Below are 20,833 nucleotides of genomic sequence, written 5' to 3' on the forward strand. Positions count from 1 at the left end.
ATTGAATTTCTTGCATCTCTCCCCTCTGTTAGTGGATAAAAGCTTATAAATGAGATTTATTACTATTGTAAGGCATTTGCTTAACCTTCAGAGCTCTTTGTACCATAGGTGAATCTGAACCAGTTATTATGCTAGGGGAAGAATTGCTCTTCTGGCAAGAGTCCTGGATCCACAGAGTTTCTAGTCTCTGCTATAGTGAGACAAAACTTTATCAAGCCTTTTAGCTTCATCTGAGCCTCATTATCATCTCCCTGTGTTTCAGCATTGCTGGTTATTAGTGAGGGAGATGAAGATTCCTCTTCATAGTTCTCTAATTCATTAGGCTCTGACTGACTGTGAACACTCAGTTCTATGACAGCGTCTTTTGACTTCTCTGGTGGTGAAGAGGGTATTGTCTCACTTCTAACTGACTCAGATGGAAGTATCTCCTGCTGTATGGGATTTTAGTCCAACCTTTCCTGTATTGGGATCCAGAAGTGAAGTGAATCTACAGGGAAGCTTTCTGGTCCATAATTACAGTAATATTGTTGAATCCTTATCCTAACTTCTTTCTGTGCCGCCCCATCTAAAGTCCTGCACTCAGAAAACTGAGGGCATAGCTGTTCTATAAATTCTAAAATTTCTTGTACCTGATGTTGCTATACTCTTGCTCCTCTCTTTTAATATAGCCCCAATTAACTGTATGGCTATTTGATTGCTTCTTCCTTCCCCCATAGTTCAACATATTTACATTTTTTTACTTTCAATTTTATTGTACTGCTTTATTCTGTTTTTTCTTTTTTTTTTAAAAAATCTATTCTTTATTTCTGAGTGCTCATTACTCACTCATTACCTGTGGTTAAATTTTCTCGTGGAATACTCGTGTTCTTCTCCATATGTCTGGACACTTCTTCAGTGATTTTTAGGGTTTAACGATCAGTCCCACATTGGATACCACTATGTTGGGGTCCAGCCCAAACATAAATTATTTCTTGAACCTGAATGGAGGCATGGGAATAAAAAAAAAACAAATCACATGTTAATATCAGGAGGGAGTCTCAGGGTTCATTCAAATCTTGAAGATCACCTGTGTTTATTATCCAAAAAACTTTCATATCAAAAGGTAAACTGAGGGGGATGTTCCTTAGTATTTTGTTTTATGGGTAGCATGGGAGGATGAGTTAGGTCACATCCGCAACTATTGCTATTCTCTCACATAGACTGAATTACCACCTCTTCCCAGGCAACCTTCTAAATTACCATAGAAGTCTCAGAGTGGCATTAGCATGTCCTGACCCTTTGGTTAGGATGATGTCAGGTTTTCTCAAAAGGCTAGGTGACCACCTTCTGTGTGACAGGTACAAATTGTGGTCTGAAGGTTGTTTGGAATTATGGCTGTCATGCATTATAGAAAGATGGACCTGTGTAATACAAACCATAAATAAGGAATAAAAATTTATTATACAAATAAACTCTTCAGTTACAAACACGTACTCTGCCCCAATTGTGTGCTGTCTTCTTTGTAAGTTGACCAACTGGACAACCTTGAATAACTTGGTTGTATTCTCCATACCCTAATTTCCTCATCTGTATGTTTAGAAGTAAGATCACCTTTCCCTTCTGGAATTATAGAAAAATATTACTAACTTCTTGCTTCCTCCTATGTTTGTTTCTTCATATATTATACAGTGATAATAAAAATGTAGTAACATAAAATTATTATAAATTTAAATAATCTAGGATATGTAATTGATTATTGTAGAAAATATTAATATGTGAGGGACATTTTTGTCATGCTTCATACATGTCCACCACTCAAAAGCCTTACTTAATGTTGAAAAATACTATGATAATGACAAAAATTTTATAATTTTTTCTTCTAGGTAAATAAATATGGACAATAAAGGTGAACAATTACTTAACTTCAAAGGCTATAACTTTGTACGGTCTTTAGTTAAAATGAACATAATGGAAAATACCGACAATCAGGAAATTAGAGATGATGATGTCTTCATAGTCACATATCCAAAATCTGGTGAGTGGCATAAATAGGCCATGTGGCATTTGTTTTTGCTTTGTTTCTTGCTTGTTTGTTTATTTTGTTTATTTTTGCACGACAGGGTTTCTCTGTCACTTAGGATCCTGTCCTGGAACTTACTGTTGTAGCTAAGGCTGGTCTCAAACTCGCAGAGATCCATCTGCCTCTGCCTCCCAAGTGCTGGGCTTAAAGGCGAGCTCTGTCACTATCCTGTACATTGGTTTGTTTTGATAATAAGTGCATAAATATTCTACTTTCCACACACTGTCATTTCAACAATATTAGTTTCTTTTCTCACTGCTGCAACAGAATACATCATTATGTTGAAGAAGTCCCAACAGCAGGTCAAGGTTCCTTGTCAACTTACATCGACAGTCCAACTCGATGAACCTTACCTAGATAACCCCTCATACATGTCCAATGATTTATCTCCATGAATATGCTAAACTCCATCAGACATCAGTATCTGTAATCACAGTAACCTATAATTTAGAACAATGTATTTTCAAAAAGTAAATAAATCTCAATTCTCTATGGATAAGAACACTTGCCATGTATACATTGTAATTTACTGTGGAAAAATGCTGGAGGGTGAGAAGCAAATATGGAGCCAGCAGCAGTTTGTTGGTAAATGATGACAGGTTTCCTTAACCTGTTGAACAGGTCTGAGATAATGAAAAACCTTTTCTGTAAAAGATACGTGTTTTATTATGTAGAGACTTTATCTCTGACAATGATTAAATTTCCAATGCATGCAGTTCTGTTGACAAGATTTCCAGGACAGCTGTAATGTAATTAAAATTCTCATGAATAGAAAAAAAAGTCTTAAAACAGTGAGACTTCCAGGACATGTGAAAGCCTTGAGGTTTGGGAAGCTAATCAGGACAAGCAAGCACAAGTACTTCCGTTTGACTCCTGTTTTCTGTTGGACATGAAGGTGAACTGAAGTTCCTTTTGTAAAGGTACTTTTACCTCAGCAGAAGGTAAAACTTACAAGTATTGGAGTAAGTTTCTTCAGTGGTTAACACAGACTAAATAGTAAAGCTATAAGTGTTAAGATTTCACATCCGCACCCCACCCCCACTGTCCATGTAAAGTAATAAGATTTTGCATCTATATTTGACCATTTCAGTAAATGAAAATGTTTTGCAAAAATATTTCTTTGTTCATATCAAATCCTACATTGCTTTCCATTTTTTTGATCTTTAATGTGGTAGAGAACTTGAAGGACACTGTGAGGCAGTTCCTGGTTCACTGTAGATAATAATTAAATAATTCAGTCCCTGAGGACCCACTGGATGCTTCTAGAAGTCCTCAGGAAGACTGAAATAGGTGATGAGCATTTATATTATGCCACAGAGGATACCGATACATTCATTGTCAGAAGCCCTGGCATCTGGGATGTCTTGTCATGATCAGCTCTTTCAAAATTTCAGGCTCTGCTTTATATGGTGTACGATCACTCCTCACTGGAATAGTGACTGGTTAATCAAATCTACACCACTACCAGTGAATTATCTGGACTAGCCATTAATAATTAAGGATTAATCAAATCTACCTTGCCACCAATGAATTATCTGGGATATCCATTAATATTAAGGCTAAACCTAAGTACAGCACAACAGTATTTGATCACATGGGATCCATTCTTAAAGGGAATAGAAGTGAAATTTTGCATGTATTTCCCAAATACTTCCACTGTATTATGATCTAATAGTCTAGAGACCAAATGTCAATAACACTGAAATCTTTGGTTTCCTCTTTCTATAGGTGTGCTGTGATCAATTACTAGGAATATGGCAAGAAGTATTTGAGAGTATAAAGCAAGAAAAAGAACAGAAAATGGAAATATTAATTCTATCAGTTTTTTTACAGTTCTAAAAAAAAGCAAATAATGAGGTAATTTCAGAAATGAGTCAGAATTGCCCATGAACAGAAATAAAGTGGCATTCTGTAACCTACTATATATCAAATGAAAATTAAGAAATAAGCTAGAAGGCTCCAAATAGGAAAAAACTGTCAGCAAGACGAAAGTGCCACTATCTCTGGTGTGATCTGATCCCACTGTATGTATCCACAAGTAGCAATACCATAATTTACCTGTTAATATCTACAAATGTTATATGTCAATAGCAGTTAAATATTAATGAAAAACTCCACATGAAGAGTAGAACAAAGAGTTGAAGAGTTCAGCCTTACTGACTTGAGTGTTCAATACAGACAAAGGGGAATGAAAAAGGGGCACGTCCAAGCGTGCCTGTGGTGAAAAGGGAAAGAGAGCTCCAAATTATTTGTAAAATGGATACATTACTGTTGGTATTCAATATTAAAATCTACTTCAGGATTGAAAACAAGATTGTTATTTTTTCTTACAGGTACTTTCTGGACACAACAGATCCTAAGCCTGATTTATTTTGAGGGACATAGGAACAACACTGAATACATTCAAACCACAGAGAGATCAATATTCTTTGAGTACAATGCTCGTAATGTGGACTATGCCAAAATGCCATCGCCTCGTATCTTTTCTTCCCACCTACCATATTATTTAGTGCCAAAAGGTTTGAAGAACAAAAAAGCCAAAGTATGTCATGGAGCTTAGTGACTTACTGTATCCATGAAATGCCTTCTCTAAGTACTGAATAATTAGTCTATTCCATTGTTTTACCACTGAGATGCAGCTGCTAAAACATTTTTGAGTGTGTCTCCTGGTACTCTTCCAGCAGCTTCCCTAGAACCCACACCCTTGAATAGAGCTGCGGAGCCACAATGATCAGAGTACCCCACTTACAAAGGTGATGGAGTATTTCTGAAGAGAGTGGATTTGTCAATTTTTGCAGAAATGCTCAATAGATGACTTCTTAGTGTTTCCCTAGTAACTTGACATATCAGACTTTTAGGTGTTTATCAACATGGCAGCCAGGAAAAGGTGTCTCAAATGTATGTTAATTTGCATCCTCATCCTCGTAATGGGAGTGCCAATGTTGGATGTTTTTTGGACATCACTATTTTTGATTGTGTGAAAAGAGTCTATCATTAGCTCAATGTTTTTACATTTTTCTGGTCAGTTTGCTTTCTATCACTTCTAGATATGAATCTATTTTAGCTCATATTCATTGCTTTTTTCATGTGGGTTTTCATCAGCAACACTCTTAATTTTAGTGTTATCAAACTGATTGATTTTTCTTGCTATTTTTCTTATTTGTATTAAGAAAAATTACTTTTCATCCTTATATACCAGCCCCAGTTCCCCCTCTATCCTCTTTCCTTGTCCTCCACCTATCCCATTCTCATTCCCCATCCACTTCTTAGAGGGAGTAAGGCCTTCCTTCAGAAATCAACAAGGTCTAGAATGCTAACCTGAGGAAGGAGCAAGCCTCTACCCTTGATATCAAGACTGAGAAAGGTATCCCATGCTAGGGAACAGACTCCAAAAAGCAGGTTCATGGACCTGGAATAGGTCCTGGTGCGACTGCCAGGGGCCCCTCCAACAGATTAAGCCACATAACTGTCACCCATGTGTAGAGGGTCTAGTTCAGTCCCATGCAGGTTCTCCACCTGTCAGTCCACAGTCCCTGAGCTCGCACTAGCCTGACATGAGCTAAATGTCCTTCTCCATGTTTATTGATTAATTTTAGTTTAAAATCTATTTTGTCAGATATTAGGATGATTATGCACACTTGTTTCTTTGGCCCATTTGCTTGAAAAATCCTTTCCTAATAAGGTGTGCTTCTTTTATACAACAGAAGGATGGGGCCTGTTTTTGTATCCATTTTGATAGCATGTATATTTCATAAGTGAATTGAGATCACTGATATTAAGAGATATTAATGACCAGTGATTGTTAATTGCTGTCCTATTTAGTTTTGATGGTGGTGGTAGTGTTTGTGTGCGTCCCTTCTTTGGCACTTGCTGATATGAGGTTACCTGTTACCTGTGTTTTTTGAAAGTGCAGCTAGCTTCCTTTGGTTGGAGTTTTTCTTCTTGTACTGTTTGTAGGGCTGGACTTGTGACTAGTATTGTTTAAATCTGATTTTGTCATCGAATATCTTGTTTTCTCTGTCTATGGTGACTGAGAACTTTGCTCGGTATAGTAGCCTGGACCGGCATCCATGATCTCTTACTGTCTGCATAACATCTGCCAAGGACCTTCTTGCTTTCAAAATTTCTATTAAGAAGTCTGGAGTAATTCTGTATAGTTCAGCCTTTTATGTTACTTGTCCTTTTTCCTTTGCAGGTCTTAGTATACTTTCTTTATTCTGTATGTTTAGTGTTTTTATTAATACGTGACAAGAGAAATTTTGGGAGGGTTGTGCTAAGAACTTGTTGGATTTAACATTTTCTTTGCCTAGGAATCAATTTCCTTTATTGTGTCTTTAGTGAATTGAGATTCTCTTCCATCTCTTTCATTCTATTGGTTATGTTTGCACCTGTAGTTCCTGTTCATTTACACTCTTTTTCCATGTTCAGAATTCCCTCAGTTTGTGTTTTCTGTATTGCCTCTATTTGAATTTCCAAGACTTGGACTGTTTCTTTCACTTGTCTGGTTGTTTTTTCATGGTATTCTCGACTTTCTTTAAAGGATTTATTGATTTCTTCCAGTTTCTTGTTTGCTTTTTCCTCCATTTCTTTAAGGGAACTTTTTATTTCCTCGTTAAGGGCCTCCATCATTTTCAGAAAGTTATATTTAAGGTCATTTTATTCTGCTTCTTCTGTGTATTGGGATATTCAGACCTGGTTGCTGTAGAACCACTCATTTCTGATGATGCCATGCCGCTCTTTATGTTGTTGTATGGATTCTTACACTGCTGTCTACGCATCTTTTCCTCCAATCAGTACAAGTGGGTTCTGTAGCTCTGGTGGTTGCTCTTCCTCCTGGTGCAATTCTGTCAGCTTCCTCTGGGTGCAGTTTGGGCCTGTGGCTCCAGGAGTTGCTGTCCCTCCATGTGTAGGTGGGGCCAGTGGGTCCTACAGCAGGGGTTGGTTGATGGGAGAGAGAGCTGCTGCCTGATTGCTGGGGGTTCTGTTGTTGTCGGAAGTGCAGGGTTTAGGGTCTAGAGAGCAGGGCTTTCCAGCCAAGATATCAGATACTCACCTGTTTCTTCTGGTGCAGGTGGGGTTGAAAGGGCCTGTCCTATTTTCCTTTTAAATATATTCACATTTGAAAATTTTTTCCTTTCTTTAAGCCTAGAGATACGGTCTCTAGGTTTTGTTTTTTCTTTCTTATTCTTTTCCTCACTCCCTTACTCTATTTCCTTTACGAGAGTATTTCATGTAGCAAAAACTGGCATGAGCTCCTCCCCCTGCCCAGATACCCAGGCGCTAATGTTGTGGACAAATATCCACAGATTATTGTTTCTATGTGTGAGTTTTTATCCTACTTATGCTCTTAACTCATGTTTACATTATTTTTATGAAAGATATGAAGGAAAAGCTCATTTTTATTTGAAGAATATAAATAGATTACTAATTATTTCATTATGATTATTAGTTTTTTGTTTTCAGATTTATCTCCTTTGCTATCACATAATACGTACCAATTGACCCTCATGAGTAATGAATTTTACCTTTAAATTTTTAATTAAAAATTTTATATAATATATTTTGATCACATGAGGCAAATTATTGTTCAGTATTGAACATTACAAATAATATTGCTTTTTGAGAATTGAGCTACATTCTTTTTAATTAAATTAATTTTTAATTTTTTTAGAAAACAAGCTATTGTTTTTCATTATACATACCAATCCAATTATACATACCTCCCCACCTTACATTCCCTCCACATACCCTGCACTCTATCTCCCCCAACCACTCCTCAGAGAGGGTAAAGCACATTGATTTGGGGAAGGTTCAATTGTCTCCCACTATATCTAGGCTGAACAAGGTATCTATCCAAAGAGAATAGGTTCCCAAAAAGTCAGGACAAGCAGTAGGGAGAAATCCTGATGCCACAATCATGTGGCAGTGGTCCCACAAACTGCCCCAACCACACAATAGTCACCCACATTCAGAGGGACTGGTTTGTACCTATGCTTGTTCCTTCCAGGTCTGGCTGAAGTTGCTGAGCTCCAATTAGATCAGGTAGACTCTTTCAGTGGATGTACACATCATGGTCTTGAGCTATATTTGAACTACATCCTTAAACATGAAATGCCCTAGATAAAAGTTGTTTATTATAGTACTCTTTGTAATACCAAAATATAAATAAATAGGCATTTGACTTTCTACAGTGCAAAGACTAGAAGAAATAATTATACTTGTCATCACTATTGAATACTATAAAATTGTATTAAAAACTTATAAACATAATCAAGATTTGCTTAATGAAATAATTCCATTATCCTTCCAACAGATTCTTTATATCTACAGAAATCCTAAAGATGTTTTGACCTCTTACTTTCATTTTTCAAATTGGTTGCATAATTTTGAAGACTCAAATTCTGTAGAAACATTTATGCAAGCGTTTCTAGATGGAAGAGGTAAGTATTAATTCATTGACCCAGAATGAAATGAATTACACAAAAGATTCCAGTAAGCCAAATACTTAGACTTACAGAACATAATTTAAAGAATGGGACAGGGCATTTGTTTAAAGAACAAGAAAAAAATGCCAGAACAAGAAAACAATACCTGAAAAACAAAAAACAAAACACAAAGAACTTATCGCTAGTGACAATTGTATGCAGCATTTGAGGATTGTCTGGATTATGAAGCCATGTCATGTAGGTACTATTTGAGTTTACAGATATTCTATCAATTCCTTAACTAGTGGCAAAGGTAATATTATCCGTTCTTTCAGAGAAAATGCTGAGGGTTGTTATATTTTTTTCATAAGCCCATGTATGGCTTTATACTGCATCTGTGGAATTGTTCATTCTACGACATAGGTGGATTAATTAAGCCAAGAGGCTCATCACCATAGGCAGAAGTTTCTGTCCCACATGTGCGCATAGTCATTCAGTCCCCCCTCCTCGAAAAACACCACAGAAGCTTATACTAATTACATAAACAGTTTGGCCTATCATCTCAGGCTTATTATTAACTAACTCTTACAACTTGAATTAACCAATAGTCTTCTATATGTTTAACTATGTGATTTGGTACCATTTCTGAGTGAAGCATTTTCATCTTGCTCCCTCTGGAAGATGACTGTCTCTGCCTTTCCTCTTCCTAGAATTCTTCTAGTCTGGTCACTCCACCTACACTTCCTGACTAGATATTGGTCAATCAGCATTTTATTAAACCAATTCAAGTGACAAATCTTTATGGGGTACAAGAGCATTATCTTGCTTGTAAGATAATATTCAGATTCTGGACCACTGCAGACAGTAAACAAGAGGAAAAACAGAGACATGTGAACTCTGTGGAGGAGTAGGAAAAAGAACCAGTGTGCCTTTAAGCCACCTGCAGCTTTAGGCCCTTTATTTCTCAATTATTTCTATACTCCTGTAGAAACATTATAGAGACAAGTTTCTATGAATGTCAGGTAATTATTCGCCCAAACCACTAAACATTTCAAATAGGGATATGGATGTCCATTTCAGGCCCTCCGTTTAATTTCTAAATGCTTCAAGCGAGAAAAGGAGGCACAGAGTTTGTTCTCCACTACATGAACACACAGCTTGGCATTCTCACTTGTTACTTTTTTTCCCAGTCCTAGCAAGCAATTGGTTTGACCACATAAGAGGCTGGTATGAACACAGACATGACTTCAATATTATGTTCCTTAGCTATGAAGATATGAAGAAGGTAAGATGAGGTAGTTGTATTTTTAGATGATTTCTTTTACACAGTTATTCTCTTGGTTGAAAATACCTTCTTCCAGTTATCTTCATACTTTAATTCTTCTTTGGACTTTATGTTGAGGATGATTCCAAATGTCCAGCCTCAGCCTTATTCACTGGACATTCTCTGTACTCTCTTCTCTATGTAAACTCATCTTTTGTGATTCCTTCTTATGCAACCACCTGTGTCAAAGGCAACCCAAAAACTTCATAGTGGCAATGGTTTTTATAATTAAAAACTTTATTATTACATGTTAATTGCATCCATTAGTGGTATTTGATGTTATATTCTTGCCCATGAATAGGGTATGCATTGATCTTATCTTGCCATGCTTTTTGCATTGTCATTCCTTTCTTTCACTAATACCCTCCGCAATCACTATATTACACAATTCTACTTTAAATTTGACTTTTTAGTTTCAACATATAAGAAAACACAAAAAATTTGTCTCATTGTCTGGCTTATTAACTTAACCTAATATCCCGAACTTCATACAATTTACTGCAGATGATAGAATTTCATTTCATTTTTATTTCTGAATAGTAATCTATTTTATATACTGTATATATCATATATTGTAAATTCTTTACTCTTCCATCTGTTGATGGACATTAGGATGAATACATGTTGAAGATTTATAGGAATAACTTTAGATAGCAGTAAGATTTTGAATGGTGACTTCATTTCCTTTGGCTATACACTCAAGAAGACTAGCAAACAGCAGTGAAGCATGTAACAACTATAAATTTGGACAATTAGAGCCAAAGACCATCATTTGACCAATGGAACAAGTTCTCCCTTTTTGAAAAAATAATCGTGGAGCATCTCAAAGATGAATGTATAGAATATTTTTGAATGTTCAAAATTAAACAGTACCTTAACATGCTGTGTGAAATAAAAGAAAAAGAGTTAAAGTTCTCCACATCTGGTTCTTATTGAAATATTGATTGACAAAAATAAGTGAATGACTTCTCTGTGATACGCTCCAAAACAAGAGTAAACAAGGACTTACCTTTATAAAGAGTTTATGCACTAAACAAAGAAGGCAAATAGTCAAAAAGTAAATACCCAAATTAAAAAAATCCCTGTGTCTGTTGGATGGAGACATGGCAAAGTGAGTAAAGGGACTTCCAATATGATCCTACAACCCAAATTCAATCCTCACAACCTCCATAAAGGTGGAAGGCCAGAAATAACTCTAAAAGTTTGTCTTCTGAGATCCAACCCTGCACCATGGCACTAGTTCCCATCTTACAGCAAACACATTGCAAACTCACACGGTTTCATGCACACACACACACACACACACACACACGCACACACACACACACCTACACAATATGATTTTTAAACTTTAAGAAATTTTAGACTAGTAAGTGTAGTTATTAAAGAAATACCAAATACGATGTCAGCATTCATATAAAAGTGCCTATTATAATTGAAGATAATGGCTTTTCTGAGGGGTAAAAGTAACATGGGATTTACAAGTTAATATATATGAATTAACAAAAAGAAAATGGCAAAACACAAGATGGAATATTTATGAACAAATACAGTACTTAGAACCAAGTAAGAAATGGACTTGAACATCAAAGGTGTGGGGCAGGGAGACAAGAAACTAGTATGTGAGACTGAAGATAAGATTACGCAAGATCTGTTGGTCATGTTAATGATTATTTCCGTAATCCTAAAGTAGTGAAGAGACATTAAGAGTTATAAAAAGGCTCTCCTGAATCCCGTCCCAGCCTTTATCCAGGAGAGAGTGAACTTCTAGCAGACTTCCATTGGAGGAGGGGTGAGTTTTCTCCTGGCCAGAGGGCTTCAGCTAGGAGGAATTCAGCCTTTCCCCGCCCCCCTCGACAATCTGGTCACCAGGCAGAGGCGACTCCTCCCTGCGGAGCTCTCCCGAATCCCTTCCCAGCCTCTATCCAGGAACACCTTCCTCTCTTCCCCCCTTCCCTCTGGGGCCACAAGATCTCCCCAGAGCAACTCCCTTGCTCGCTGGGCCTGGGTTGTGAGTGCAACCCGGTAGTAGGGAGTGCCTGTGTTTCAATAGTCTGCCTGAGGAAAGGTAGGCCTTCTGTCAGTGAATTCCCTGCCCAACAAGGGAACCTGACCTGGTACTAGAAGATCCAGTAGAGAGCATTTGAAGGAAGAGATGGGCAGACGCCAAGGCAAGAACTCCTCCAACAATCTAAAAAGCAGCATGAAATCACCAGAACCCAATGACCCTACAATAGAAGGACTTGAACCTCTTAATTCAGAAGAAGTGGGAAAAAATACCATTATGAAAGCAATAGAGTCCCTTAAACAGGATATGAATAACTCCCTTAAAGAACTGGATGAGAAGTATAACAAAAAGATTGAAGAAATGAGTAAAGAAATGGATGAAAAATATAAAAAAAACATCGAAGAAATGAGTAAATCCATGAATGATATACTGGGAAACCAAGAAAAAACAATCAAACAGGTAATGGAAACAGTTCAAGAATTGAAAACTGAAATGGAGGCAATGAAGAAAACACAAAACGAGGGCCGGCTGGATATGGAAAATCTAGGTAAACGAACAGAGACTACAGAATCAAGCATAACCAATAGGATACAAGAGATGGAAGAACGAATCTCAGAGTCTGAAGATACCATAGAGAAAATAAATGCTCTGATCAAAGAAAACAGCAAATCCAACAAATTCTCATCACAAAACATTCAAGAAATCTGGGACACAATAAAAAAACCAATTCTAAGAATAATAGGGATTGAAGAAGGAGAAGAACTGCAGATCAAAGGCCCAGAAAATATATTCAACAAAATTATAGAAGAAAACTTTCCCAATCTAAAGAATGATATCCCTATGAAGGTTCAAGAAGCATACAGAACACCGAATAGGCTTGATCAAAAAAAACATCCCCTCGCCATATAATAATCAAAACACAAAACATACAGATTAAAGAAAGAATATTAAGAGCTGCAAAGGAAAAAGGGCAAGTAACTTATAAAGGTAAACCTATCAGACTTACACCGGACTTCTCTATGGAAACCATGAAAGCCAGAAGGTCCTGGAAAGAGGTAATGCAGAAACTAAGAGACCATGGATGCAAGCCCAGACTAATATACCCAGCCAAGCTATCATTCACTATCAATGGAGAAAACAAAATATTCCAGGATAAGAACAAATTTAAACAATTCGCAGCCACAAACCCAGCCTTACAGAAAGTAATAGAAGGAAAATCGCAACCCAAGGAGTCCAACATTGCCAGCACTGCTTACAATAACTCAGACATCTAGCGATCCTTCACGAGCTTAACTCAAAGAAGGGACACATACAAACTCTATTAAACAAACAAACAAAAAATAATAATAACCAGAGTCAACAACCACTGGTCATTAATATCACTTAATATTAATGAACTCAATTCACCTATTAAAAAGGCACAGACTAAGAGACTGGATACGAAAACAGGATCCAACATTCTGCTGTTTACAAAAAACACACCTCAACCACAAAGACAGACATTTACTCAGAGTAAAGGGTTGGGAAAAGGTTTTTCAAGCAAACGGACCTAAGAAACAAGCAGGTGTGGCCATTCTAATCTCCAACAAAATTGACTTCAAACTAAAATCAATCAGAAGAGATGGAGACGTACATTTTATACTCATAACAGGAACAATTCATCAGGAGGAAGTCTCAATCCTGAATATTTACGCCCCTAATATAAAGCCTCTTACTTATGTAAAAGAAACACTTCTAGAACTCAAGGCAGTCATCAAACCACACACACTAATAGTAGGAGACTTCAACACTCCTCTCTCACCAATGGACAGGTCAATCAGACAGAAACCTAACAGAGAAATAAGGGAATTATTGGAGATATTGAATCAAATGGACTTAACAGACATCTATAGAACATTCCACCCAAATAGGAAAGAATATACCTTCTTCTCTGCAGCTCATGGAACCTTCTCGAAAATTGACCACATACTTGGTAACAAAGCAAACTTCCACAGATACAAAAAAATATTAGTAACCACCTGTGTCTTGTCAGACCACCATGGATTAAAGTTAGAATTCAAGAACAGTGCTACCCCCAGGAAGCCATCAAATTCATGGAAGTTGAACAGTCAACTACTGAATCACCCCTGGGTCAAGGAAGAAATAAAGAAAGAAATTAAAGTCTTCCTTGAATTTAATGAAAATAAAGACACAACATACTCAAACCTATGGGACACTATGAAAGCAGTGCTAAGAGGAAAGTTCATAGCACTAAGTGCCCAATTAAAGAAAACGGAGAAAGCACACATTGGAGACTTAACAGCACACTTGAAAGATCTCGAAAAAAAAGAAGCTTATTCACCCAGGAGGAGTAGAAGACTGGAAATAATCAAACTGAGGGCTGAAATCAACAAAATAGAAACACAGAAAACAATCCAAAGAATCAATGAATCAAAAAGCTTGTTCTTGGAGAAAATCAACAAGATCGACAAACCCCTATCCAAATTAATCAAACGGCAGAGAGAGAACATGCAAATTAATAAGATCAGAAATGAAAAGGGGGACATAACCACAGACACAGAGGAAATTCAGAGAATCATTAGATCTTACTACGAAAATTTATATGCCACAAAGTTGGAAAATGTAAAAGAAATGGACATTTTTTTAGATAAGTACCATATACCAAAGTTGAACCAAGAACAGGTGAGCAATCTAAATAGACCTGTCAGTCGTGAAGAATTAGAAGCTGTTATTAAAAATCTCCCTACCAAAAAAAGCCCAGGACAAGATGGTTTCAATGCAGAATTCTATACGAACTTCCAGGAAGAGCTAATACCTATACTCCTTAATGTATTTCACAATATAGAAACAGAAGAATCACTGCCAAACTCTTTTTATGAAGCTACAGTTACCCTGATACCAAAACCACACAAAGACACCACCAGGAAAGAGAATTACAGACCAATATCACTCATGAACATTGACGCAAAAATACTCAATAAAATACTGGCAAACCGAATCCAAGAATACATTAGAAAAATTATCCATTATGATCAAGTGGGCTTCATCCCAGAGATGCAGGGTTGGTTCAACATACGCAAATCTATCAATGTAATCCATCATATAAATAAACTGAAAGATAAAAACCATATGATCATTGCATTGGATGCTGAAAAAGCATTTGACAAAATTCAACACCCATTTATGATAAAGGTGTTGGAGAGACTGGGGATACAAGGATCATACCTAAATATAATAAAAGCAATATACAGCAAGCCATCAGCTAACATCAGATTGAATGGAGAGAAACTCAAAGCCTTTCCACTAAAATCAGGAACACGACAAGGCTGTCCACTCTCACCATTCCTCTTCAATATAGTGCTTGAAGTTCTAGCAATAGCAATAAGACAACATAAGGGGATCAAGGAGATTTGAATTGGAAAAGATGAAGTTAAACTTTCATTATTTGCAGACGATATGATAGTGTACATCAGTGACCCCAAAAACTCTACCAAAGAACTCCTACAGTTGATAAACACCTTTAGTAATGTGTCAGGATACAAGATCAACTCCAAAAAATCGGTAGCCCTCCTATACACAAAGGATAAAGAAGCAGAGAGGGAAATCAGAAAAACATCACCTTTCATGATAGCCACAAATAGCATAAAATATCTTGGGGTAACTCTAACCAAGGAAGTGAAAGACCTATTTGACAAAAACTTTAAGTCTTTGAAGAAAGAAATTGAGGAGGATACCAGAAAATGGAAAGACCTTCCCTGCTCTTGGATTGGGAGAATCAACATAGTAAAAATGGCAATTCTACCAAAAGCAATCTATAGATTCAATGCAATTCCCATCAAAATTCCATCAAACTTCTTCACAGACCTTGAGAGAACAACAATCAAGTTTATATGGCAAAACAAAAAACCCAAATAGCCAAAACAATCTTATACAATAAAGGAACCTCTGGAGGCATTACCATCCCTGACTTCAAACTCTATTACAGAGCAACAGTGTTGAAAACAGCTTGGTATTGGCATAACAACAGGGAAGTCGACCTATGGAATCGAATAGAAGACCCGGGTATTAACCCACAAACTTATGAACACCTGATTTTTGACAAGGGAGCTAAAGCTATACAATGGAAGAAAGATAGCATCTTTAACAAATGGTGCTGGCATAACTGGATGTCAATCTGTAGAAGAATGAAAATAGATCCATATCTATCACCATGCACAAAACTCAGGTCCAAATGGATAAAAGACATCAACATTAAATCGACCACTTTGAACCTGATAGAACAGAAAGTGGGAAGTAGTCTACAAGATATAGACACAGGAGACCACTTCCTAAGCAGAACCCCAGGAGCGCAGACAATAAGAGAAACAATAAATAAATGGGACCTACTGAAACTGAGAAGCTTTTGTAAAGCAAAGGACACTGTCAGTAAGACAAAAAGGCTACCTTCTGACTGGGAAAAGATCTTCACAAACCCTTCAACAGATAAAGGTCTGATCTCCAAAATATACAAAGAACTCAAGAAACTAGACACTAAAATTCTAATTAACCCAATTAAAAAATGGGGTACTGAACTGAACAGAGAATTCACAACAGATGAACTTCGAATGGCTAAAAAGCACTTAAGGTCATGCTCAACCTCCTTAGCGATCAGGGAAATGCAAATCAAAACAACTTTGAGACATCATCTTACACCTGTCAGAATAGCCAAACTCAAAAACACCAATGATAGCCTATGCTGGAGAGGATGTGGAATGAGGGGAACACTCATCCATTGTTGGTTGGAATGCAAACTTGTGCAGCCACTGTGGAAATCAGTGTGGCAGTTTCTCAGGAAACTGGGAGTCAACCTCCCTCAGGACCCAGCAATTCCACTCTTGGGAATATACCCTAGAGATTCCCTAACATACTACAAAAGCATTTGTTCAACTATGTTCATAGCAGCACTATTCGTAATAGCCAGAACCTGGAAACAGCCTAGGTGTCCCTCAATAGAAGAATGGTTAAAAAAGGTGTGGAACATATACACATTAGAGTTTTACTCAGCGGTAAAAAACAATGACATCTTGAATTTTGCATGCAAATGGATGGAAATAGAAAACGCTTTACTGAGTGAGGTAAGCCAGACCCAAAAAGAGGAACACGGTATGTATTCACTCATAAGTGGATTCTAACCATAATTAAAGGTCTTTGAGCCTATTATTCGTGATCCTAGAGAAGCTAAATTAGAAGATGAACCTGATGAAGATTATTTAGCTATCTGCCAGGAGGTAGGAAATAGACAAGAGTCCCAGGTAACCTCGGGTGCATGGGGGGCTGGGAGGGTTGTCGGTAAGGGAGAGGGTTAGAGAGAAGGGAGTAGGGGAGGACTGGGGAAAGATCGGGGGACTGGGATGGGGGGGAGGGAGGAAGGATGGATATGGGATCAGGCAAGTATATACCTCAACTAAGGGAATCATTTTAGGGTTTACAAGAGACTTGATTATAAAGGGGATCCCCGGTCCAAGGAGAGATCCCCAGATGGTTCTCTGGACAGAGGAGAGGGTGCCTGAACCGGCCTTGGCCCACAACCATACTGATGAATATTTTGCATGTCACCATAGAACCCTCATCTGGCGATGGATGATCGAGATGGAGGCGGAGAACCACGTTGGAACACTGGACCTAGATCCCTAGGTCCAAATGAGAAGCAGAAGGAAAGAGAATGTGAGCAAAGAAGGCAAGGGCACAGGAAACCTTCATCTGACGTTGGATGGCGATACAGATGGAGACCCATATTGGAACACCGAACTGAGCACTCCACGGTCCAAATGAGGAGCAGAAGGATGAAGAAAATAAAAAAGTAATCAGGACTGCGAGGGATGCGAGCACCCACTGATTCAAGGGGACTGATATAATGAGAGTTCACCAAGGCCTGTTGGACTGGAACTGAAACAGGACGTGATCCAACCAGATTCTCTGAATGTGGCCGGATTCTCTGAATGTGGCTGGCCCGGAGCCTTTTTGAAAAGCCATTGACAATGACACTGGGACTTGCTTCCTCTGCATATAGTGGATCTTGGCGCTCCAGTCTGTTTGGATTCTCACCTTCCCTGGACCTGGAGGGAGGGGGGAGGAACTTGAACTTCCCACAGGGCAGGAAACCCTGACTGCTCTAGGGGATGGAGAGGGAGGAGGAGATGGTGTGGGGGGAGTGGGAGGGTGTTGGGAGGAGGGGCTGAAATGGAAACTTTTATAATTTAATAAATTTTAAAAAAAGGTTTTGGTGATGAATTAGGAGAAAATTGGGTAAGAGATGGAATTTTTGTGAAAGTTTACATACAGGGGGCAGGATTTGGTCATGCTTCCTATCTAATCCTACATCCTGCAAGCTTTAAAAGGGTGTTCTGGGAAGGGCTATGCTGCACAGAGGGCCTGCTGTTGCTGAGTGCCTTGGTGCTTCTGTCACAGACTCCATTGGCTTGAGTCGCCAGAGAAAGTGACTAGAACGCAAGAGCAGGAGACCTTGCTGGATCTAGGGAGCCTTCTCTTAGAGCTGTGGATTCTTCAGAGAGGTTTATCCAACGTAAAGACAATGGACTCGAACCTCCTCAGACCCAAGAAAGGTGGGCAAGGAAGAACTTGGCTGCTCATGTTTCAGCCACAATTGCTGCGGGAGTATCTCCCGCTGCCTCAGCCAATAGTCGCTGAAGCACGAGCCCACAGTGCGGCGGGGAGCGCCTTCCGCTCAGTCACAGATCCCCGATCAGGCCTCTTGGTTCCGGCGCTTGGTCCCGGCTGCTCCTGGCTCCTGCTTCAGAGACTAGGCTCCCTACCTGACGGTTTATGGTGTTGTATGTAAGTTTTACCCCCTAAAATAAATAACCCCTTAAAACATAAAAAAAAGAGTTATAAAAAAACCACAGCAATGGAAAAAGATTAATATCTTTGGAATATCATTCCCTTTGAAGAGTTTAAAACTGAAAATGCTAAATGTAAGTAGACCAGTTAAAGCTGAGGATTTAAACACTGACTATTCTCATATATCATCCCATAATTATAATTGAAATTAATATTTTTTAAACGTTTATTTATTTATTTATTTATTCATTTATTATGTATAAATCATTCTGTGTGTGTGTATGTCTGCCGGCCAGAAGAGGGTACCACACCTCATTACAGATGGTTGTGAGCCACCATGTGGTTGCTGGGAATTGAACTCAGGACCTTTGGAAAAGCAGGCAATGCTCTTAACCACTGAGCCATTTCTCCAGCCCTGAAATTAATATTTTTAAAGGGAGAGAAAACTCCCAATATACTCAAGTAATTATATTTGCAACAAAGGTAAGATAATTTGGTGTATTCCTTGTCCATTGCTGTGAAATAACTTTGTAATTTTTGTCTAAACTTTCATGCTTGTTTCTCCACTGATTATCACACTAAGACAATAATCCAGTTCATTTCAGAAGAGTTTGGCTATTCACTGACTGAGAAGTGTCATCCCCAGGAATTTCATGACTATACAGAAACATTTCTGTTTTCCTTTCTCAAGAACAGAGTAATGGATAGAGTGCAGACTGTGTTAAAGATTCCTATTTATGGGATAACAGTATGGGTATAGCAAATCATCATCCTCATTGATGAGAACAGTCATTGTTTGGAGAAAAGATGAGGCTTATTAGTAGAAGGAGATGCATTTGGTGGGGTTCTAACATAATCTACATATTTTGTTTCCCTAAATACAAAGTAGAGTTATGATTCATGTCCTAATAACTTCTTGAACTGAATGCTTGTCTATTCCACATTTATTTTTCTTTAAAATGTAAACACGAATAAGGAAAGGAATCTAGATATTTTAATTTACCTGAAAAGACATGAGAATCCACTTAATGGCAAATCCTTCTGAGATGTGAGAGACTTAAGTTTTCCTTCTCATGTGTTTTTTTTTCCTTTATATGTTTCAACTGGTCGAAGTCTGCAGTAAAGAATTGCATCTGTATTATGTGCCTTAGTGTAGCAGTCACTGTAGACTAAATAAGGGGCAAATTAAGGAGGTGTTCCTATATTTATATGAAAAACAGTTTGCTCTTTCATAAAATGTGTCTCAAAAATATGAAAAGAGAAAAGTAGAAGATTTAGGAAATGTGTCTTTTGCTGAGAAACTATTCTGAACAAAGAACATGAGAGTCACAGGAATCTAATGAACTGTATCACATACAAAACTCCCTACTTTGTTTTTGTTTATTGTTACTTTTATTCAGATAGCATCTCAGAATGTAATTCTAGCTTGTCTAAAACTCTCTACTTTGACCAGTGTAGCCTTGATCTTACAGAGATCCAGTTGCTTCTGCCTCCTAAATCCTGGAATTAAAGTTGTGTGTCACCTCACCTAAAACAGGCAAAGTTCTTCATACAGGGGCCAACATCTTTGTCTTTCCATTCTGTATTATTCTGAGACTTAATTTGCTTCTACCCCTGGCTCCAAGTTTGATTTTGCTAAGTTCATCTGAGGTGAAGCTTGTACTAAAATTATTCACCGAGATTTACATTTTATTAATTAAAGATACTCTGTTTTTAATTCTTTCTCATTTATAGTATTGGGTTCAGGCAGTTTAAGTTTTTGTCTTTTTTATTTTTATGTAAAAATCATTTCCAATAATTGTTTTATTGGCAGCATCTAGAGTTCTATTTTCTTTTCTCTTTTTCGGCTGCATTTTCCGGTTTTTCATGTTCTTTCTGTTCTTGGTCTTATGGTCAGTCATTGTGCATCAAAGCCATTTGTATAAATCACCTAGCATTAGGATCCTATTATTTTATTCATCACAACACACTAAGTTCATTACACAAAAGACCACATACAAAGATAGAAACTAACACACTTAAGTCATCTTAGCAGGGCCCTAAACTATCTGGTCCCCAGAAGCAAACCTATCTCTGTTTTTTGTATTTAACATATAGACTCCTCAGAAGCTCAGCCTTCTTTAAATATTTGTTTGAACATCTACAAAAGAAATTCTTGTGTGCATTCTTATTTATTATTT

General features: G+C 37.7%; 1 protein-coding gene across 4 annotated transcripts in view; it reads left to right on the top strand.

Annotated features, from left to right (window-relative positions):
* The window catches only part of LOC125394323 (amine sulfotransferase-like), a 50,877-nt gene that overhangs the window by 22,172 nt on the left and 7,872 nt on the right, over positions 1 to 20,833 (top strand). For all 4 annotated transcript variants that reach the window (XM_087910960.1, XM_087910962.1, XM_087910966.1 and 1 more), the window contains 4 exons: positions 1,863 to 2,014; positions 4,393 to 4,601; positions 8,373 to 8,499; positions 9,675 to 9,769. In XM_087910960.1, the coding sequence (XP_087767086.1) occupies positions 1,873 to 2,014; positions 4,393 to 4,601; positions 8,373 to 8,499; positions 9,675 to 9,769 (573 nt within the window). In that variant the 5' untranslated portion in view covers positions 1,863 to 1,872. The remainder of the gene's footprint in view (positions 1 to 1,862; positions 2,015 to 4,392; positions 4,602 to 8,372; positions 8,500 to 9,674; positions 9,770 to 20,833) is intronic.

The sequence above is a fragment of the Myodes glareolus genome, chromosome 1 (genome assembly GCF_982192425.1).
Source record: "Myodes glareolus chromosome 1, mMyoGla1.1, whole genome shotgun sequence".
NCBI lineage: Eukaryota > Metazoa > Chordata > Mammalia > Rodentia > Cricetidae > Myodes > Myodes glareolus.